This window comes from Ixodes scapularis, unplaced genomic scaffold (assembly GCF_016920785.2).
Source record: "Ixodes scapularis isolate PalLabHiFi unplaced genomic scaffold, ASM1692078v2 PGA_scaffold12__126_contigs__length_90152505, whole genome shotgun sequence".
In the NCBI taxonomy this organism is placed as follows: domain Eukaryota; kingdom Metazoa; phylum Arthropoda; class Arachnida; order Ixodida; family Ixodidae; genus Ixodes; species Ixodes scapularis.
Genome location: NW_024609838.1, coordinates 28,729,939 through 28,752,156, shown reverse-complemented (window position 1 = coordinate 28,752,156; position 22,218 = coordinate 28,729,939). Strand labels below are relative to the sequence as shown.

General features: G+C 44.5%; 1 protein-coding gene across 1 annotated transcript in view; it reads right to left on the bottom strand.

Moving 5' to 3' along the window:
* Positions 1-22,218, bottom strand: part of LOC115316623 (proteasome adapter and scaffold protein ECM29) — a 100,360-nt gene that overhangs the window by 35,458 nt on the left and 42,684 nt on the right. The window contains exons 21-32 of the mRNA XM_040221482.2: positions 21,757-21,855; positions 21,562-21,676; positions 18,206-18,320; positions 16,441-16,509; positions 15,248-15,365; positions 12,328-12,498; positions 11,708-11,787; positions 11,206-11,311; positions 10,213-10,260; positions 7,427-7,545; positions 5,186-5,342; positions 3,114-3,173 (exon numbers count right to left, since the gene is read on the bottom strand). Coding sequence (XP_040077416.1) covers positions 3,114-3,173; positions 5,186-5,342; positions 7,427-7,545; positions 10,213-10,260; positions 11,206-11,311; positions 11,708-11,787; positions 12,328-12,498; positions 15,248-15,365; positions 16,441-16,509; positions 18,206-18,320; positions 21,562-21,676; positions 21,757-21,855 — 1,257 coding nt within the window. The remainder of the gene's footprint in view (positions 1-3,113; positions 3,174-5,185; positions 5,343-7,426; positions 7,546-10,212; positions 10,261-11,205; positions 11,312-11,707; positions 11,788-12,327; positions 12,499-15,247; positions 15,366-16,440; positions 16,510-18,205; positions 18,321-21,561; positions 21,677-21,756; positions 21,856-22,218) is intronic.

Here is a 22,218-nt window from a genome sequence, read left to right as displayed (position 1 = left end):
AGCTCCATTGGACCTTGTGCCGTAAAACGAGCCGAAAAAAAATCGACGCCCGCACATAGAATGTTCAAGCTTTCACCGAATGTGCTTTGAGGTGGTGCAGTTTGACAGATGAAATTTTAAGTAGGGGTGTGCGAATATTCTAAACTTTGAATACTTCGTGAATAATGCTTGCTATTCGATTCGATTCGCTTCGCCCTTTCGCTGTTCGAACTATTCGAGTTCTTCGAATACTTCGAAAACTACGAATAACGCGGAACTCATTGATTACTGTCAACTTGCGGTCGAGTTCTCTGTTTTGTTTTTGGACTGCGCAGTATGGTTTCAAGCTTGGTAAACCTACACAACCAGCCTAAGTGTCTTTCTTTTTTTTTTTTTTTTTTTTGTAGGAAGGATTGGGAAGTTATTTGCACGCGGTAGCGCGATCTGGTCCTTTGCTTGCCGTGATGTCCGAATTGCAGAGTTGGCTAAGTGGTCGTGGCGCAAACGCTGCGATAGATAGGATGAAGGACTGCGATTTGCAACGGCACATGCATCGTCGCGACGGACCGCACGACGTTTCGGGCGTCCGCCCGAGACGTCTTGTATACGTTCCTGTCCACATTCATTTTTAATGTAGCACAACCATATATTCGTGATTTCGTACCTACAGTGACTACAGTAGCCAAGGTGCTATGGATTCGGATATGGATTTATGGCTCACCTCGGCTATCGGTGATATCTGGCTTGTGTTATTTTCCGCTTGATTTTCCGGTTCATCAGTTTGCCAGTATTCCTTTTGTTATTTATTTCTACCCGTTTTCACTGGTAAAAGTGAGACTCCCCCCCGCCAAAAAAAAAAAAAACATATTCTTAACTTATTGCATCTTTGTGGCGCCCTCTATGGACAGAACTATTGCACACGGAAAGAGATGGTGGATAGTCAGTGCGGTTGCGCAGCGCGATCGTGCAATCTGAAACTGCAGTGGCCTGTTGACCCGCCTCTGCTTGTGTACTTCCGTTTCTGTTCACGTGGTTGCGTTCACGAGCATAAAAAGAGATCGCACAAAGTAGAGATGCAATCATCGACTTTGTATTGCGGCTTGCGGACCCGCCACCGCTTGTGTACTTGCGCTTACGCTCAAGTGCCTCCTTTCGTCCGCGATGCAATCTCCGACTGCGTTGTGGCTTGCCGACCCGCCTTCACTTTTGCACTTTCATTTACGTTCTCTAACCTCACTCAAGGAATGGTGTTTTACTGACTGATCTTTTTTTCATCTGTTTTTTTTTAACAGTCACATGTGTGACATTTTTCTTATTGCAATAAAAGTAACCTTTTCATAAACGTTTGTTGAAAAAAAATTCCAGTTCTGTTTTTTATTAAGCATTCTTGTTTAATTCACATCAAATAGAAAATATTTGTTTTCAAATATCTCCTTATTTGAAACTACTATTTGTATTCGAAAATATTCGATTCTATTCGATTCGTAACCTTTATTATTCGATTCGATTAGCTTCGAAAGATTTTGATATTCGCACACCTCTGATTTTAAGGCATAACTACCTTTCTGAGAAAAACAAGACCAACCAACTTGTCACAGTTAACTGCCGCGTGCGTGGTGGAGTGGCAACACACACGGTTGTCATGCAAAGAAACGTGGTTGGACCCAGTTGTTTTTTTTTTTTGGTTGTCTTTACTCTTCTGGAAAATTTCAACCCATTCTCGGCTGTCAACGTGTGATCTGGTTCAAAATGTTCCTGAACATACCGCGTGAATAAAAGTACCAGTGCAGCGGTGTCCAGACAAGATACTTCAGAACGCGTGAAGCAACACTTCACCGCCATATGAAGTGAAAGTTGAAGTCCAGCAGTTCGTCTTCTGTCTGGACATCCACCCGGCAAACATTGTGGCTTTCGTCCTCGTCTCCTCGGCTTTACAAATGACCTTGTCAGAAATGCAAGGTGCCATCCTCCAATAGGCACAGCGAGCAGACAACAGAGTGCGTCGTCTGCTCGCTGTGTCGGTCAGGAAATGGCACCACTGATTAGAAGTACCGGTAACTCGACTGTCTGCGAACCTGTCCGCTGTTTACCCTGGCAAGTTTGTTAGTCTCATTTTCCATGGAAAAGGAGCTACACCTTAAAAATTTGATAGACTAAAAATGCCCTGCATCAAAGCACATTTGATGAAAGTTGGAGCTTTCTATGTGCAGGCGTCGATTTTTACCGCTCACTTTAGGACGCAAGCTCCAATGGAGCCACGCTATAGAACCTTGAATGGGTCGACTTCAATGCAATGCATATGCAATCTCAAAATGGAATCCACTGGGCTGTGGCAATCTGGCAACACTGCCCTGCAAATAGGGTCTAGAGCAGTGGTTCTCAACCATTGATGTATAGGGGACCTCTTCTGGGTCGGCAGAAGTGAAAAGGGACCCTGTTCAACGAGGGGGACAATTACAAATTTTTCGATTATAATAAAGAAAACTAACTATATGCAAACCAACTCTGTAGTTGTGAGACAGTAAATAGTAAACAATTCTACTCACTTGGCTTGTGCGGTTTGGCCTAGTAAGCTGTGTGAAACAGCCAGCATCAATAAAAATATTTTTAAAGTTTTATTGCTTGGAGGGTTTTGTGGACCCTAAAAAGGCTTTCAGGGACCCCAAAGAGTTTGCGAACCCCATTTGAGAACCACTGGTCCAGAGAAAGAAAAGTTTTAGAGAAGCATGACATTACACAAAGTTGGTGGGTTGGCTAAGTGGCGCAAGCTACCACAAGTTAGCACAAGCTACCACAAGTTACCACAAGCTACCACAAGTTAGGCTAGGTGGCACAAGCTACCACAAGATACAAAGGATGTAGCTACTGCCACCCGTCCATCCGAGGGCGCTCTTCACAATGATTATGGTAATTTTTACACTGCTAATCACTTGCGAAAACATTTACAACCCGATTAGTTTTTTGCAACATGCATTTTTCATTTCTCGGACGCTACTCATCTTGCACCGTCCCAATGACAGCCCTTGCTGCTGGGCACAGACAAATTAACGAGACAATGAAATAATATATAAACTGACCAATAAGCTCGTCGACCAATCAGTCAAAGTAAGCCAATTAGAACCTGGATCACTCACGTGATTGATTGTTTCCATGGCTGGCGTAGACTTTGTGGCCGCCACGCGCGCAGCATCAAGCTGCGAGAAAATCCAACATACACAAAAGCCTTGTCAGAATCCACATCATTATAATGCGCATCCGTTCTCAATGTGTCCAAAAAATATGAGGGAACTCAAGAAGCTGAGGCTGAGTGGCAATCGTAGTATACAGCTTGTATTGCCATTTGGGGACAGTTTTATGCGGTATGCTTGGTTCAGAGGTTGATTCAAGTCAGTGTCGAGTTTTAGTCTTATTTTGTTGAGGATTACTGATAACTGTGACTTCAAACCAATTTATAAGAAGTTGGAGAATTAGAAGAGAACTACAGTCCAACCCGGATATATCTAATTCAAAGGGGATCATAAAGGTAGTTCAATATATCAATAATTTGATATAAAAAGTATGTTAACTTAAGCTCCAGTTTAAAATTTCCTGGCGTCTCTACAATACCGAAGGTCAGGACAAACGGGAACATACCAAATAGAGCATCCAAGAGCCGTTAAATACAGTAGAGCATAGCTGGCGGAGACCGCAAACACTGCCGTGCTTAAACGCGCACCTGGCTGCGACCTCCACACAGCATAAGCGACAAAACACTAAAATAATAAAAACAAAAGAAAGAAAAATGGAAAAGTGAGACGCATAAAAACAATTTCTTGACCCATAAAAAAAATTGAGGCAAGCAACAAAAAAGAAAGCTCACTAACTTCAGGCAACAAAAATAAAGAAAGGAAAAAAACAAGAAAGAAAAAACGGCCAAAGCAATAACGACAAAAGAAAAAGGTAAACAAAGGTAAGGCACACAAAGTGCAATAGCACAACTGTTGTCAACATACTCAACTTGCCCAAGACTTTTTTTTTTTTTTTTGCTTATTTTTTTGGGGGTTAGAGAGTCCCGCAGCATCATCAAGTTCAGAGAAAGGACGCAGGCTACCGTTCCAACAGCGGGTATTCCCTGCTCTCCCTATGCACGCGCGCGTGCCCTTTTCCTTGCTTTTGCCATCCTCTACTTTTTTTTTTTTTTATGGTTCATTGTCTCTCTTTTTTTACAACTGCTCTTTCGTTGCATATCTTCCCGCATGTATGCCGACCTAGCGGTCTGCCAGCCACACAACGCAAGTGATGTGCTCGCCACTGACACAATGTGATCGCGGGAAAGGCAACAGGCGGCCGGGCTTCATTCGCTATATCAAGTGTTCCCGCCATGGGAGTTGGATACAAAGACAATGCTCCTATACTATTACATGTGATTTTCAAGGGGACGTTTGGACTGCTTGATATAAATTATAATTCGAAATACCCGAATGTGATATAACCTTGCTCGACTGTATATACTTTCTGGATGCCCGTTCAATCGTTTTCCACAAGCTGCTTTATAATAATGTGCAGTAAATTGCACATCCTTTTACAAAAAAAAAAAAGTATCATGCTTACAGTTGCAATAGACCCTTTCCAAAATTCAGTCTGGCAACTTTGACATGCACGCCAAGGAAACAAGCTTAAAGCACGTTCTGAGAATACTTGAGGTCACTCTCATTATCACATTCTTTAAACAGAGAATCATGACAAAATTCTCGCCAATCGACAGCTGTGTTGTGTGTACGTTCAAACAGCAAGAAGCTAGTTAGCCCCAGTAGGCGTCTGGTGTCTCAGCTGTAGATGGGAAATTTAGCTAGTGCAGCATCACAGCCAGCGTCGAATCTTTAAAGTGCACCACGCAGCAGTGATACATGGCCGCATGCCGGTATAGATGCTCGTCCAGATTGAAAGGCACATGGGTGGAAATTGAACCCAGGATCCCTAGGGACACACACACACACTCACACATAAAACCTGCGATTCATGGGGCAGTCTTGCAGCATGTTCACACTTCAATTTTTGGCTGCATGTTGAGTTGTGCAATAAGTTGTGCAATCACTTTTCTGACAACTTGCACAATAAGCTTGGCAGTAAGCTGTGCAATGACTTGCACTATAACTTGTGCAAAACTTTGTGCAATTACCCGTGTAATAACCCGCACAATAACTTGTGCAAGTAACTCATTAATTACCTTGTCCCTGACATCGGCACCAGCTCGCACACTGATCTGGTTCAGGACTTGGGGCTCAAGTTCGCTGAGGGCGTTTAGCAATGCCCCGAAGAGCAGTGGGAGTTGAGGTCTCAGCAGCACTCCCGCACCCCGGCTCAGCTGAACAAGCGTCGACAGGCTGCACAGGAAACAAAGCAAGGCCATTTCTAAGGAGCATGCGATGAGATATTTCTCTCGCACCAGTGGCCTCCGACAATCTTCCCGAAATCTAATCGGATACTGCAATTTTTGCCACAAGTTGGACTTTAGCTTGAAGTTAAGTACTCTATAAAGGCTCAGCCAAAGACTTGCAACTGCTTATGACTGAGCATGTTACTAACTCTTGCAATCTCTTATGACAAAAGAGCACACTACCGCCAACTATCGGGTAGCTGTGAACACTTGCGATTTCCGTATGTTTCTTATTTCTTTGCGCATCGTTATTCCCCTATTAGAACGAAAAAACTTTCAACAATGTTATAAACAATCTATAGATTTAGGGCGTGTGCTTTGTGCAACTTCAACACGCCCGCGTGGTTTTTCCGTCTGTTAGGATCTGCATTTTCACACCCCCAGCCTGCAAAGCAAGCGGTGACTTCTCCACACTACAGCACTTTCAATGCGCTCAGTTTTCCTAAAGTTTGCCGATTTAGTGTTTTTCAATGACACTGCGCGAGTTTCTAATTGGGATTGTGATGATGTGGACGTTATTAGAAGAGGGAAAGACGAAGAAGGAACGCACGGAAAAACACAAGCGCTTGTGCGAGAGTCGGTGGAGCGGCGGCCGGCAGCCAGAACTGAGCGCTTGGGACGCGCCCCAAACCAGGAGCGGGCAGCCAGGTCGTAGGCAACGACCAACACCGACTCAATGACGGTCGGGCAAGACTGATTGCTTGGAGGGAACTCACCATTCACCAAGCCTTTGTTCGGTCCAAAACCGAAAGGCAAGTCAGGACGTCCGCACCCCAACGCTCCACCGAAATTCAACCAACATCCGCACAACGAAACCTTGCGGTCGTCGAAGAGATGACAACACTGCTACCGGTCCGAGTTTTTGAACCGATCCAAACTTTGTAAATATTCCGATTTCTTATTTATTTTCTATATTTCGCATTTAGTTCTTTCCTTTTTTTTTTTTTTTTTCTATAATACAAAATTGACAATTTTCTATGTCTCGTCTCCGGGTTTCCCTAACATCTTTCTTTAGCATTTCTAACCTTTTCATTACAGAATCTTACGTTCACTTTTCCTAACCAAAAAGTTAATTATGCAAAACCAATTAAGAACAAGACACTATGTACCTCACTAAAGTGGCCCTCAGCAGTGACCAATATGGCAATCACCATCTTTCTCCATGATGCAGTTTTTGTGGGAGAAGTTTGGCTAATGTTCTGTGAAACGCCCGGTACAAGTACTGTAAGCACCGTTTTCTAGAGCTCGTGGTGCCATTGCCTTGGGCAAGCACAATGCCATGGACTTCCCAGTATGAACCATGAGCCTATCAGACGCACACCGGATGTTTGGAAGGAAAGAGAACCGTGTTTTTCTCACCACAAAAATTAACTATGCCCTGCTGAACACTCCGCCTACGCCCAAACGTACTAACGCTATCGGTTGGGACTGAGGTTTCAAAACTTACCATTAGCCAAATCAAAATTTACGAGCAGTTTCCAAAAATTTTCAAAGAGAAAATGGCAGCCAATGAAGCTCGCAAATGCAGGGAGATGAGTGGAACCCGATACTGAGAATCGGTCCCATTTTCACAATCAAAATTTCCAAAAATCACTTATAGCTCTTGAATTGGAAAAGGGCAAGTTCTGAAACTTTGGCACTCGGCCCCAACCGTTAGCGCTACACTTTGGGCAGAGACTGAGAGTTTGGTGGCAAGTAGTTTGTTTTTGCAATAAAAAAAATGGTGGTTCTTTGTTTTCTCATGAACACCTGGTGCATAATTGAGTCTAATAAACATTTCCTCTGCTACAATGCCAGGAAAGCGTCCTGACTCGTGTGTTTAGCGTTCAATCTCGCCAATAGTACATCAAAAGTGGTCCCGAAGTAGCCCCAAATGACGTCACAAAAGCCAGTGTGTCATGCTGTCGGATATCGCGATCCCGGCGGTCATTGCTAGAAGTCCCGGCAGAAAGTATGAGCAAATGGGAATGTTGTCGGACACGCGTTCCGGGCACCATACTTCCTCCAACAAACGAAGCCAAGCCAGCCCACCTGGACTGGCGCACTTCCGCAACGGGACTGGACAGTCCCTCAGCCAGGCACGGCAGGATCACTTCAAGCGCCCTCTCCCCACTGTGGCCGGTCTGCACGTCGCACGTCCGGATGCAAGCCTGCGAGTGGTGTTTGTCGCCTCCTCAAGGTCGTGCTCCAAAATTTGCTTAAAAAACAAAAACGTGACGTTCCTGTTTGGACAGTGTAAGGTCGGTCTGCCTTTGAGGTATGACGACGCTGGTTTACGCCGTAAATGAGAAATTTTGCCAGTGCAGCATGATTGCTAGCCTGGGTTCTTAACGTGCATCATGCGGTAATGGTACGTGACTGCACGCCGGTACGGTGCTCGTCCAGATCGAAAGGGCAGGGTGGGAGTTTTGAGCTCTGCAGCGTGAGCTTTCGCTCCACGTGCTTGAGGTGCGTCAACACACTCACCTACCGATCCATCACACTCTACATCGCTTTACCCGTGTTATCGAACGATGCAACCCAACCCACGGTAGTAACTTGGATCTACTCAAGCAAGATTTGGAACACAACCCAAGCTGCGTGAATATCTACTGCAAAAGTACTGTATATATTTAAATATGAGTAGACAATTTTTTTTTTTCCGCACTGCTCTTTAAATTTAGACGACAAACTATGCCGTTCTTGGAACATAACGTCACTTCCGACTCGAAGTCGACGCTATTCTCCACCAGAATTTGTGTCGGTGACATTCGTCCAGTTTTATCCTACGTCCCTATGCCTTTCTATGTGCGGAGGCAGTGCTCCCCAGGTAGCTCCAGTTTTTTCGCACTGCGATCAACAAAACCAATCAAAAATATCAGAAATATAAGGGAGCATCGGCCGATACTCCATCCTTATATATCGGTCTTTATTCAGGTTTTAGACAAGCCGGTGCTCGAGAAGTTGGCTCGTTTGCGAGCAAAACGGTCCTGGCAAACACCGCTGGGCAACTCCAAAAAGAAAAATGGCTGCACGAGTTTTCGTGCAGCGGAGGTCCATGTGCAGCAGGACATAGGTAAAAATACCCATTGGGTTCAATAAGGAAATCAATTGGTATCAACTGGCATCAGAGAGATCCCATTTGGAGTCACAGAAATCCGATTAGTTTTATTGAGATTTCCAATCGGAACCTAATCCACCAACTGGCCATTCCAATAGGAGAGCAAAGCTCGCAGCTATCCGCTTGACACTCATATGTTCCATGGTGCCGGTTGGCGAAAGAAATGTTACTGCATTTATTAACCACTGCTTCATAAGTCCCCCCCCCCCTTCAGCCTCCCCCCCCCCCCCTCCCTCCCTCCCTCCCTCCCTCCCTCCCTCCCTCCCTCCCTCCCTCCCTCCCTCCCTCCCTCCCTCCCTCCCTCCTCTCCTCCCTTTCCCTTCCCTCTCCCTCCCCCTCCCCCTCCCCTCCCCACTTTGGCACAGTGACTGAGCTTCGGGCGCAGAACCAAAAGGTCCTGGGTTTGATTCTCATTGGGGGACATGCAGAATTTTCTTCCTCCTCCTCGATTTATCCACTTCTCACTCTCAAAGTAAAATGAAGGAGGGAAAAGCGCTTTTTTTTGTTTATGCATTGCCTCCCGCACCTCGTGCTTCTCAAGCCGTACTACACTCAATAGGACTGTTTTACAAGCCTCCGTAGTTTGCCATTATTTTGGTTTGTTTTTCTGGTTCATTTCCCGGCAAGTTGCATCGAGATGATGCTCTTTTTAATGGGTGGAGGAATGCCACGCGCGTCGCCGAGCGAGCGCGTGCATGGCCGAATGGTTACCGCGCTTGACTGTTGAGCGGAAGGTCTAGGTTCAATTCCAGTCAGCAGAATGTTCTTTTATTTATTCTTTCAACCTGGCGTTCTCGTAAGTTTGAGGACATTGTTGTCTGATCGAATTCCCAATGTTCTATGCACGTAAAGTTCTTTGGTGAATGTTCCAAAAACTCGCGCGGCTACATAGGGGACTCCTCATGGCGAGCAGAGTCAGTCTCGCTCTCACTTGCTGTTACACCACCAAATCGCTGCCCGCTTTTCTGCTGCCTAAACACTCATTCTTTATTTTGTTTGGCACAAGTTCGCCGATTAAACTTTTACTTTCAGTTCACTGTTCACCCTCCCGTTATCTTCATTCGGGACATTTCTGATAAATAAAAGAACATCCCGCAGACTGGAATTGAACCTAGCCCTTCCGCGCGACACTCAAGCGCGGTAACCATTCGGCCGCGCTCGCTTGACGACGCGCATGGCAGTATGTACCAAACAACACTTGGCCCGACGCCAAAGTATTTGTTAACACGATCACCGGCTTTTCCGCTTCTTCAGCATTGCTCTTCGTCGCTTCTTTCGTCTGCTTGCTCGCTTGCTTGCTTGTTGCCTTGTTAATCTTCCTATTTCCTTGTTGACTTCATTTTTGTTTTATTCACGAAGAGAACATAGCGGTGTTAGAAACATACATACACAAAACAAAGTTTGTGCTGCAAGCCAGTCGACGGTGTTCATTGCGGGTATGCAAGCAATGGACTTTGCGATAGTAAAAGATTCTTTTATGGGCATTTCTTGCATAAAACAATTAAACCAATTCGAGTTTTGAGTTTAATGTATCTCCTATGCAGCCACGCTAGAGGCATACAAAACAATGGACATTTCTTTTTAGCTTTTTTTTAAACTTTTCGTGCTTACCCACCGAGCATGGCCCACCCTACTTCTTTTATAAATTTCAGGTGGCAGGGGGGTGGGCGATGGGTCTTGATATTACGGTAGTTGCTGTTGCCACAACTCCACTCACCCGGCTCAATGCTTGCAGTGCCGTGTCGCAGGCCTTCCGCACGGACTCCTGAATGCAAAACGCACAAATGTTTCAGAATAAAACGAGTCAGACACAATGCAGGCATTAGCTCGCAGTAAGGCCGACGAGCGCCAACGAGTTGCGGAAAACTGCGGCACAGTTCTTGCTTTCCGCACACCGAACTTGTATCTGAACCTAAGAGGGCGATTAAAACAATCATAAATTTTTCTTGACTATACCTCGTTGAAACAATGACTCATTCTTTTGAAGCAATATTATGACAAAAAGGATCGTTTGCATTTTTTGTCCTTTTTAAATGAGCAAAAGTGCCCCAACATTTGGTGCCATGAAAAATTTTCCAGAGAAACTAATAAGAAATGTTTACTTCAAAAACCTATATTATGTTTTTATTGCCTATTTTGGAATTTTTGGAGCCCAAAACACCTGTCTATCTCTATCACTTCCAGCGCCCAAATTTCTGTGCCCCAAAGGACGGTTCACGCACTTGCGACTGCTCACGCCCAGGTAAGTGCATTACAACCTCTAGCAATATCTCACGAGAAAATGCGCCGGCGAAGGTTTTTTAATACTATTAGCCAAACCTTTGCAAAGGTTTTGCGGTATTTGTGAGGTCAAATTTGTGTGTATTATTTATGAGAAATGGTTGTTCGTAACATTGTCAAAAAAGTTTCAAGTCAATAGTGAAAGAAAGATGTGCAAAAAAAAAAAGAGGGAATATACAGAAACAATAAGCGTTCCACAGATACCCGACAAATGGCATCAGAGTGCTTCCTCTCATCTTAAGAGATCACAAGGGGTCGCAACACACTCGGTCATAAGTGGTCTTCAGTGTGTGAACGAGCCTTTATGCTAGACAAACAAAAAGAGACGCAGTTCAAACGACACGCTGGTTGACCCTCGTCACACGCATTCGAGTCATTTCCCAAATACTTTTCTACTTATTGCCCCCCAGAATGCGCTCACGGAAGTTACCTTGATGTCGTCGCGGACTCGAAAAAGGGTGCTCCACAGGGCCGAGACATGATCCAAGACTTCGTCTAGCCGACGCCCGCTCAGAAGATCTGCCAATGCCAAACAGCTGTTCCGAGAGAAAAATAAAAGTGGAAGGTAACAGCCTCTTATGTTCAACAGAATGACATACAATAATAAAAGAGTAAAACATAAATTATACCTAAATTCTAAATAGGCTTATATATTTTGCCAGTTTCCCCTATCAATAACTTTGGGGATAGAAGAAAACCTTTTCCCGAGAATGCCGTTGAAGCTGTACTGTAGAATACCGCGCATCCGCCCATTCCACATTAAGTGCCCATTACCAAATTTGCGAGATCTGAGAAAATACGCACAGTACATTTATATGTAAAATTTATGACCTGACAAGCGCCCATCCCCCATTTTTTCGCGATTATCTCCAAAGTTTGAGAGGGCGCTTGCCCGGTAATTTACGGTAGTTTCCGAAAGTGGAAGGTCTCACCTGGACTCTCGCACCCTCCATTCGTTGCTTGTTAGGTTCTGCACAATATCCTGGAGAATCTCCTTCATATACTTGTCCACCTGCATTCATAACAGAGGTACAATTTCTTTACTGCAAGATGTCTCCAACAAGGTATATCTGCCTGATCGAAGCTGAGTAGGAGCAATACAGTTAAATCTTGTTAATTCAAACTCAAGGAGGAGCAAACATTTGTTTGAATAAAGCAAAGTTTTAATTAGCGGGAGTTTTCTCTCATAGAGACGCACAGGACAGGACCTGCATGTTAGTTTAAATTATCCAGAAGTTTGAATTAATTAATGAGATTCCACTGTATACAGGGTTATATGATTTTATTTCAAATAGATCTATTTGAAAAAAAGCCACGAAAGGTACGTTAATGCAATGTGTACAGGTGAGCTATAAGGCCAGGGGGACATACAACTAAATTTGTGAAGTGAATATTTAAGTAGTGAAAATAGACATGCAATTCCAATCAAAAACTTACTGAGCATAACCTAGAACCACCAAATCAGATAATTTTAGAGGGACTCTATGCGTCTGGCCCCAGTTCTCAGCTGCCTGCTCGCTGCACGCCCAAAAGGAAGGTCCCCATGGCTCACCATCTTGTGAGGCTCTTTGACCAGCGAGGCCCAGATGGAACCGAAGGAGGCCCGCACCCCGGGGTTTGGGTCGTACCGGTAGCGGTACAGCTTTGGCACAATGTCTCCCAGACGCTCCGAGAGCTGTTCTCCTGCCCGTTCTGCGATGCTGCCGAACCCAAACGCAGCCCCCTGGAAAAAAGATTTAAAAAATGTGTCAGTAACTACTGCACAACTTCGTCTAACTAACCAAGCTCTCAATCGAAGGAGCAAGCTTCTTTCATTTCGTTTGGCGCCACGAAATTTCAGCTCGGCATCTTTAAAAAAGGTTGGTGTCAAAACCACGTCTGAAAAAACTTTCAGCCTTTCCACTCTGGTGAAGAAGGAAGATTAGCGATGCTGTACTGTGGTGGGACGACCTTAAAGGGCAACTACGGCCAAAACTGAAAATGAAATAAATTACTGGTATCGCTTTAGTGACAGAAAATACGACCCCAGCCAAAATATTACGTCCGTGGGACGCCGCATTCTCAACTAATGCCGATAATAAAAATGCGACCCGCCACGAGCCACTGCTCCTTAGTGGGCAGCCAGCGGGTTGCCGATCACTAAAGCAACGTTGGGCCGTGACGTCAGTATCATTCTCTTTTTTTTCTCCGGTTCGGGCGTTGCGCGGAGTGTGCTTTTTTGAGCCGCTACCACCACTACTTTGGCTTGTGATTGGCGTGTTTAGTCGTTGCTTTTATCTGTAGCCCGTGTAGCTTCGGTATAGCCTATTGTTTATTTGCTTGTGAGGACTCCAAGACTCGTTTAGCGAGCAACTCGGTGCGCCCAAGGCTGTCCAGCTGTTCCTCGAAAGTTGCCGAGTGCAACTTGTAGCTCTGTGGGCTGCTCAAACAACCCGCTGCGCAACACAGAGGTGCTTTTTCACAAGTTTCCAACCGACCGGAAATTGGAGAAGGTGTAAGTGAACGCTGTTCGACGAGTGGACTTCGGACTTCTGCTTTTGAGCACCCGAGGAAAAAAGAACGAAAAAACAGACGTGTACAGCCCAACACACGTGTTCAGGCGCCGCGGCCCGTGCCTGAGAGCCTCAGAGCCTCATGTCTGGGACTGATCCCCAGCGCGAAAGCAAGAGGGCTTCCAGTACTGATATGTCGCTGGCAGCGCAGCGTAGAGCAACGCCACTCCATCCACGGAGCCCCGATGAGAATTTAGGCCTAGCGACGAGTATGGAAGACCGCACACACAGCGACAGCCGTCAAGTACGGCACCAAACGAGTTCACACGTTTTCCAGTCAATAGCCTTTGCGTATACAAGCGACGAGTACGACATAGCGCACGCACGGCGGCGGTCGCCGAGTACGGCACCGTACGAGTTCACGAGTTTTCCAGTCCCTAGCTTTTAAGTATGTGCACTAACTCTAGCTACATATGCTGGGTAACTACCAAGTATACAGAATGAAAACAAAATCAGCTTACATCCTCTCTTTAGACGGCTAGCGCAATAGAGGTAGGTGCCGCTCGGCCTGCATACTTGTTGAACGAGAACGATCCTGACGTCACGTTCACGTAGCGGCTGATTTCCAGTGTTGCCGGGGCCTCGAGCGGCTAGTTTCGGTTTTGTTGGCTGCGCCCCAAACAAAACTTTGAGGCGCTGATATCTTTAAAACTACACACAATAACGAGAAAAAAATTGCACCTTGCAATTCAGGGATGCTGACTGCACTAAAAACAGTCATAATCCCAAAATCAAAAGTATGGACTGGAGTAGCCCCATAAGGACGACTTCTTAGACAACCTCAAGGAAGACACCTAGAGGACGACGTCTAGGACGACCTCAAGGACGACTTCTAGAACGACCTCGAGGGCAACGTCTAGAGAACGACGCCTAGGACAACCTCAGGGACGTCTAGGACGACCTCAAGAACGACTTCTAGGATGACTTCAAGAATGACTTCTAGGACGATTTCGAGGACAACCTCTCGGACGACCTCAAGGATGTCATCTAGGACGACCTCAAGGATGACTTCTAAGACGACCACCTAGAGAAATTCAGCCTTTCCACTCTGGTGAAAACCAGAGTGGAAAGGCCCCTGAAAAGGTTGCCGCCATCTATAAGCGACAATGGCAACCAGACAACCGGCAAGCCGGTTGTCACCGTTGCTCGTAGATGGCAGTAGCTGTCCAGAGTTTTCTGTCTACATTTATTTGGTGACTGACACAAAACTGTAAAAACTAGCCCTTAACAGCCCTGCTGTAAAAAAGTATAAGTAGTTTTCATATTTTCCCCAGTGGTGTCTAAAAGCTGTTTCCCTCAGACTCTCTCTTTCTGACTCGCCTTCGTCCTACCACGTCATATATGCTGCCACTTTGAGCTGACAAGTTGGCAACAAAACAAAAAAGTAATTGGTAAGACTCAACTTTTAGGGACCATTTCGGCATTATATTTTAACCCTTTTACTTTACAATTTCAACGGCATTGCTGAAGATACACGAACCACAGTTTGTTGCAACATAAGATAAGCAGAGAGTGGTCCTGCCAAAACCGAAGAGGGTTGCCGCGCCAATAATTCTCTCCCAGTAATATACTGCTCATTGGCAGGTCCGAAAACCACCGAGATTACAATTCAGTGGATCATGCACAATGTTAATTTTTGAGGAACCGTGTACATGGTTATAGAAACGCACGTTCCGTGACATCCCATTTTTTTATGCCAAAAACATTATTTTTCTTTTTTAGCAGAACATTTCTATCCGGGAAGTTGAAGGCTGAGTATCTCCTGCAGACCTTATGTTGCAACATACTTTAACTTGCAGCACATAGAGCCGCAACACACATACACTGTTTGACTGGCGCTCCCCATCGGAGTATGCGTTCAAAACCATCAACGTAAAGAATACATTCGGCTCCAAGTTGGGTCCAGCATTCAGCCCTCACCTTCTTGGAGTTCCACATGGCATGGTGGTTGGCAAGGTGCATAAACTTGTACATGAGATCCGGCTGGTTCAGGTCGGTGGCCAGCGAACAGAGCTCGCGGTAAGTCGTGAGCCCACCCCTGTGCGGACGGTGGAATGAGAGCACAGTTGATGGCCACACTATAGTCTGCTGCAGGTTTAGAACAGTAGGAAAAGCCCCTCCCACAAAGCTGCCTGCTCGCCATTATTGGTGGTTTCCTCCTCTTTCCTCGCCTCGTCTCCAGCAATCGCTCTGCTAAAGTGGAGAGAGCAAAGGGCCTTGCGGGAGGAGACTGTCTTGTTCTTAACCTGTAGCATTAAGTCAATCGTCTTGCGCGATCGCCGCAGCAAAGGTAATAAAAGAGCATGGCTATGCGGAGCGCAAGTTTGTCTGCTTCGTGAGCAGGGGTTGTAGTGACGTCAGAACGCCGAGCTCCGATTGGTTCAGATTGGAAGGATAGTGAGCAAACCTCAAGGCAGCTAGCATTCAGGTCTATTCACTATCCCTCCATCAGAGCCAATCAGAACTCGGCTTCTGACATCACTGCAAACTTTGCACAAGAAGCAGACGAACTAGTGCTCCGCATAAACCATGCAGTGTCCAAAAACTTAAGCATGCTGCATACAGCATTAAGTTTGGGAGAAGCGCGTTTCAACTGCCATTTAAGTTAACAAGCTGCACGACATGCTCTGCCGGTTGATCAATCAACGTTACAGTCTGTTTCTTTTAATAACCCCATGGTGCCAGAAATGCAAGGTGCACTGCACTGCCTTCACTGGAAATCTACAGGACACTATTTCACAACAAGCTTATCATCAGCTTTTGTTTCTCAGAATCCCTGGACACAACATGCAGAACTCTAAAAATAAAACACGACACTGTGTCTGTCGGTATTATACAATGTCATCCATTGGACATGAAATAACAATGTTGATACACTTATCACTTTTTATTTTTTTTTTAATTTTCCAGCAGGTCATTGAATACTAAATGCCTGCAAGAAAAAATTATGCTTGTGCATGTAAGAAACTAGGTTTGCATGGGTTACGCCATACCTAAGATTCTAGAAGCAACATAGTAGGACGAGTTTGCAATTAAAACAAAACGGACTCTAACTACGGCTCCAAGTCTTTATAAAACATAAAAGCAACACAGTGTAAGTGTGATTATTTTACCCGGTAGGCGCGCTTCCCAGGGTGCCTTCATCAAATAGTCTCGTATCTTGAGTGACAGCAACCGTGGACCTGCAGCCAGAATAATGCTTCTCAGAGTTACCATCACACAATAAGAAATTTCCTTATCACACATTAAATGAACACTAGTTCTAACATGATCAATACTTCGCAAGAAGCATCCATCTGCAATAAATAATAATAATAAAAAAGCCTAGCACAAACACCTCTCTACAGCAACTGTGTAAAACAAAACCCAAACCAGCCGCATCATCTGCGAGACTATGGTGCCTGGCACGCGTCCTTGACTGCCCAATGTCGTCACAACAAAGGTGTCACGTTGTTGCCGGCCACGGTCCTCGTGGTGTCACAACAGCCGAGGTTGTGTGCTGTGGGCGCCCGTTCTTACGCTGCAGGGCGCTCTCCGGCTGGACAATCCATGGAAGCAATGGCAGCCGCGAGTTGGGTCTCCGGGACGACGGCGACGCTGGCGTTCCATTCTACTTCTTGGCAGAACTTCGAGCACCAACAGCCGGGATTATGACGTCCGACAACACGACACGCCGGCTTCTGCAACGTCGCCCGTTGCCGCTTTGAGATCAGATTCGATGCACGAGCAGGACAGGACGCTAGACGTGCCAGTCGAGGACGCGTCCCAGGCAACATACTGTAGTGAGACGGCTCGAGAGTCCACCGTCGAAGGCGCCCACCCTTAATTTCTGTGTTGCGCGCGGTGCATTCGAACTCTATGCCATCTCCACAATTCAAAATGGTCAAATATTTTGGGGGTTTATACGCGAAGCAAACGACGGCCTCTGGCACACGTCGGCGGAGGAGCCGAGGATTGAGTTTGGTCGCCTGGGGACCTCTTGATGTGTCACCGAAATCTCGGCTACACGAAATCCAGAATGGTGTTATCGAGCATTCGTTCAACAAGAAGACAAGACAATCCATTTGATAGTCGCCGACAGGATTAGAATGGCAGAAAGAAGTTTCAGCTGCCCCGCTTCCTGAGCGAGCTTCTTACCTACGGTAATGCTTCGACGTCTCATGGGCTTTGAGCACAAGTGCACAGTCGAAGCACAATAGAAGGCAAAGGGTGCCCGCTGAAGGCCGATCATCCGAAAGAGACATTCTGCCCTTCTTATCCTGTCAGCAACTATTTTATCTGTTGCAGACACACACTAAAGAGACATTGTGCTATCATATATGACACTTTGCTTCGTCAAACTTATGCACAAGCTTCTAGGCACTTTTAGTTGTTTTTTTTTTTTACTTATTTCATTTATTTCATTTAATTTATTTTACCTCCCAAGGCATCTAGCAATGCCTTTGAAATACTATCATTTGTTAGGCTCCCGTCAAATATTACATGATGCCTGACGGGAACCGGGGATGATGTATAACGTTTCGGAATTTTCATCCTACGGATGTATTTAGCCAGAAAAACAAGATGGCCAATCTCTTGGCGAAGGGCGTTTATGCGGGACTTTACGGTAAGCGTCTTACTCGGTGCTGCCAGAAAACAGCATAAATAATAATGAAGATTCGAATGACAGATGACTATAATTGGTTGTGAAGAATGTAGCAATAACGTATGCTTGATAAGTATGCCAAAGATTGAAGAGAAAAAAATCTGGGGGGATTATTCTCATACCCCCTTTCATATTAGTATCTTCCAGATCAAACTGTCCAGAAAGAAAACGTTTCCTCTAAAACATCTCCATCTAAACAGACTCAAACCGGAATAAAGAAGCAAGAAGCTGACCTTCGTCCGGAAGTGAGCGTTTCGAGGAGAAGCGAGACCAGCTCCCCTCTGCTCTCTTCGTCGCTCAGCTCGTAGAGCAGGCTCAGTCCCTTGGACGCTATGCTCTGCGTCATGTCTGCGCTCGGAACAAAAGAGGCAATGAACACGTGACCACAGTCCTTAGATTGCCCGGCCTGAAACCTTTTTGTCACTTTACAAGAAAAAAAATAAAAATTTTCCCTAGGGACAAATTTAAGCACCAGAGGTGCGCTGCCGACGCTAGGAGTCAACCAATCAGAGCACTCGAGGAACTCAATGGATGGATGTGGGTTTGGAGAATCCACCGTAAAGAAAGTCGCCGGACGGACCTACGGTGCTTTTTCGTAAAAAAAAAACAAAAAACACTGAACCATCGGAAAGATGAATGATTAGAAACGTCATCCATGTTTGGGATTTATATTCCGTTTCACTTCAAGTCCGACTGCAGCAAACGCTACAATCGGAGGGGGCCAATCAAGCGGTGCCAAAAGTGCGTTGTCACGGTGCCCGTTGCCTTTCTGCACTTGCCAACGCCAGCAAAACCAATCGTGCACATTGAATGCACGACCGTTTTAACCAGTGATCGCACACCCTCCAAAGAGAACGACCACCGTGAAGACACACTTTGGGCGCTGCTTGGTTGGCTCTATTAAATCGTAGCGTCGACTGCGGTCGGAGTTAAAGTGAAACGAAGTACAGAAGCAATGTTATTTCAATATATTTAAAATTATTAAATTTAAAAAGATTTAAGCTTTTATTTTTTTTATTTTTAGCATATAAGTAAGCGCTGCTTGTGGTGACAAAATTCACTAGAGTGGAAACTGCTGACGTTTGCAGACCAGTAAGTAGTTTCTTTTAAAAAGCCCCTGAAAAGAAAAAAAAATTTTAAACAGTTTGGTTGGGACACATGTGTCAAAAACTAAATTTTACACAAAAAAAAATAAATTTTAGAGCAATATTGAGGGCGAGAGATTTATTAGAAATTATGCTTGTGAAGTCCATGACGTCACGGGTCATTCCGGAATGACCATCTTGGTCGTGAAGCCGATCCACCTTTCCTCCAGATGCCCGAAATGCAGAGAGAGAAAACAAGGGGAAAGGAGGTGACTGCCGACTAAATCCCGTCTCGCGCCGTCAATACTGCTCTAAACAATTCATTTTTTCACTAAAAATTAATTTTTTGATATGCGCATCCCAACCAGATTGTTAAAGAAACAACTTTTTTTTTCTTTCTTTTTGAGGCCCTTAAAGATTGTGATAAGACCCCACACCAAAAGAAGCTGCAGAAGTCAGTTTGTGGGCTGATCGTCGGGTAACGAACCTTACCCGATGACCGACAGCAGAGTTTCATCACTTTTTTTTCTTTTTTTAGACGCAACCTGCTGTTTTTCTGCCCTCGTCACGCCCGTCATTGGTTGGGGCATAATATTCCTAACGTCTCTTGTTCATATGCTTCACAAGTCAATCCAATGTCGTGCGAGTGTCACCTTTGAGACATTTGAGAGGGGCGCAGTGCTACGCTGTCACTTGATACACTAGATCGGCCGAGATAGCTCGTAACATACGCTGCAATCCATTGTAATTAGAAACGAAGGACAGTGATGTCTAGATAAATTAATTCAAACATTTTGTCATCAGGCTACCCACAGTAAAATACTACCCAGGGAAAGTAGCACAAAACAATGCATATCAACCAAGCACTACACCCTAAGGACCGAATGTGGCGCAAAGTTCAGTTTTCATAAGCAATATTTATCCCATCACTTAGAAAAAAAAACAAGCTGATTTGTTATTTTGTATAATGCTTCATGGTGTATGCAAGATAATGCGACCAACTATGGCCACTTTGGATGCGGTGCTCCAGTACTACTACTCAAGACAATACAATGCAACACGTTTTTGTGGTTTTTGAATTTACCCGTTTCCAAGGGTTCATTGAGGAAAACTTTAAAAAAAAGACAGGGATTTTTTTTCTTTAACTGCTCCACAAAACACTGGACAATTTTGACTTTTTCAATATTTTGAGAACTTCCGGGAGCAAGGCAAAAAACACTTACTATAGATGAGCGCCAGCTTTTTTGTTCAAAATGAACAGAGCATGAAATACTCTTTACAGAAAGTTTCAGTCTAAAAACTTAATTCTAAATGTGTTATAAGATCAATGAAAAATGGCTAAACATGAAAGTGTTGTGCAAAAGGCCAAGTCTGTCATTTTATTTCATTTCAAATATTAACTTAAACTAAACTTAACTGCTTCAGGTAGACCAGTTAGAATGCTTTATAGATAAAGAAAATTCCCGCTGTAGAAAGTTTTTTTATTTGTGTGACCCTTAAAGTTGTGTCTGCACAATTGGCAAAATCTTAGTTCCACTTCCTCTCAGACACAATCTTTTTTTAACGAACACCTATTTTGCTACCTCATATAAAAATTTAATATAAAACCAAAAATATGCACGACACCCCATGCACGTCCTTATCTAACATACCTTATATACTGAAATTTTATGAAGGTCTGCACTATGAACTTAGATTTTGCGTTTTTGTGTTTCCCTATTATAAAAATTGTTAATTTGTAAAACCTAGTAAACACATAAAAAATGTATATATATATATATATATATATACACCTTCCTTTTTTTTTTTACAGAAATAAACTTAATTGCTGATTTTTCTTTTTTTTTTTTTTTTTTTATAATGGCTGGCTACAGGTAGTGATGGCCTGTAGCTGAGCCGGTTGGTTATCCATGCTTACTGATTACCAGCTGAACGTTAGGAAAAGCGACGAAGAGAGAAAGAAACACATGGGTTGAGGAAAAGGAAGTTTATAAAAAAAGGGTTGATAGTCCAGCAGTGTGTTTCTTTTTCTCTTCGTCGCTTTTCCTAACGTTCAGCTGGTAATCAGTAAGCAAGGCTACAGGTAATTTAGTATGCGTTCCACCATAAGAACAGTTGATAATCAGCACCATTTTCAAACAATGTTGAACCACACACACTTCATACTTCATGCTGAGGCATGTTGTGTGTCTGTAGAACCTCACAAAATTGGTTTATACCACTGAAACTTTGCGTGCTGCTCCTCTATACGATTACCAACATACCTTGCTAATTTCATGCATATTGAGCCACTAGCGGTTAAGAAATAAACTTTTCTTTTTTTGTTTTTTGTGTAAGTGTTTTGAGATTGTGTTTTACAACTATTTTTGTCTACTTTGATGTGTTTAGTTACATGCTCCCCTCTTTATTGCCCTCTGAACCCCTAGGATACTGCAATAATAAATAAATAAACCAAGGGTGACAACACGCACACTGCTACACATTCTGAGATTGGGACCCCTCACCACTCCGATCAGCAAGGAGGTTGAGCAAGGCATTCTGGATGCGTTTCAGGTTGTCCAGCACAGGCTGCTGATGACTGCAGCGCTTCAGCAAGCTCAAAGTCCAGATGCAGGCCGCCTGCGGGGCCACAAAACGCCGCATCACCGCCGGCACCTTTGACGACACAGGCACAGTTGCCAGACGCGAGACAAACGTACCTGACGAACGCTAGGTTTGGGGTTGCACAGGAACTTGTCTAGAATCTCGGGGACCAACCAAGCCATCTCCTCCAGATTTGCACAGCTGCTCGGCAGAGGCTGGAAGATATTAATAACCGTGGAGACGAGAAAATTATTGACCAAGTTCTTCTCGTATTATCACGGACGATGTGAGCTACAATGCACCCCTATGCTTCCTTGGCATTATCTTCCAGCTTTTGAACAAGCTTCAATTCAGACCAGGACTGAATTACAAAGCTAGGAGGGGACCTGGGTCTCTGGCACACAAGAAATTCCTAAAAAATTTAATTTTTTTATATTTAAATTTTTAAACCTATTGTAAAATCCTGAGAGATAGCCCACCTAACATCAAGAGCAGATCGGCTGAAAATATGGAGTGGGCTAACCTTCAATGTATAATCAAGAAAAGTTTTAAAAAATAGCTATTTTTAGGTTGTGTCC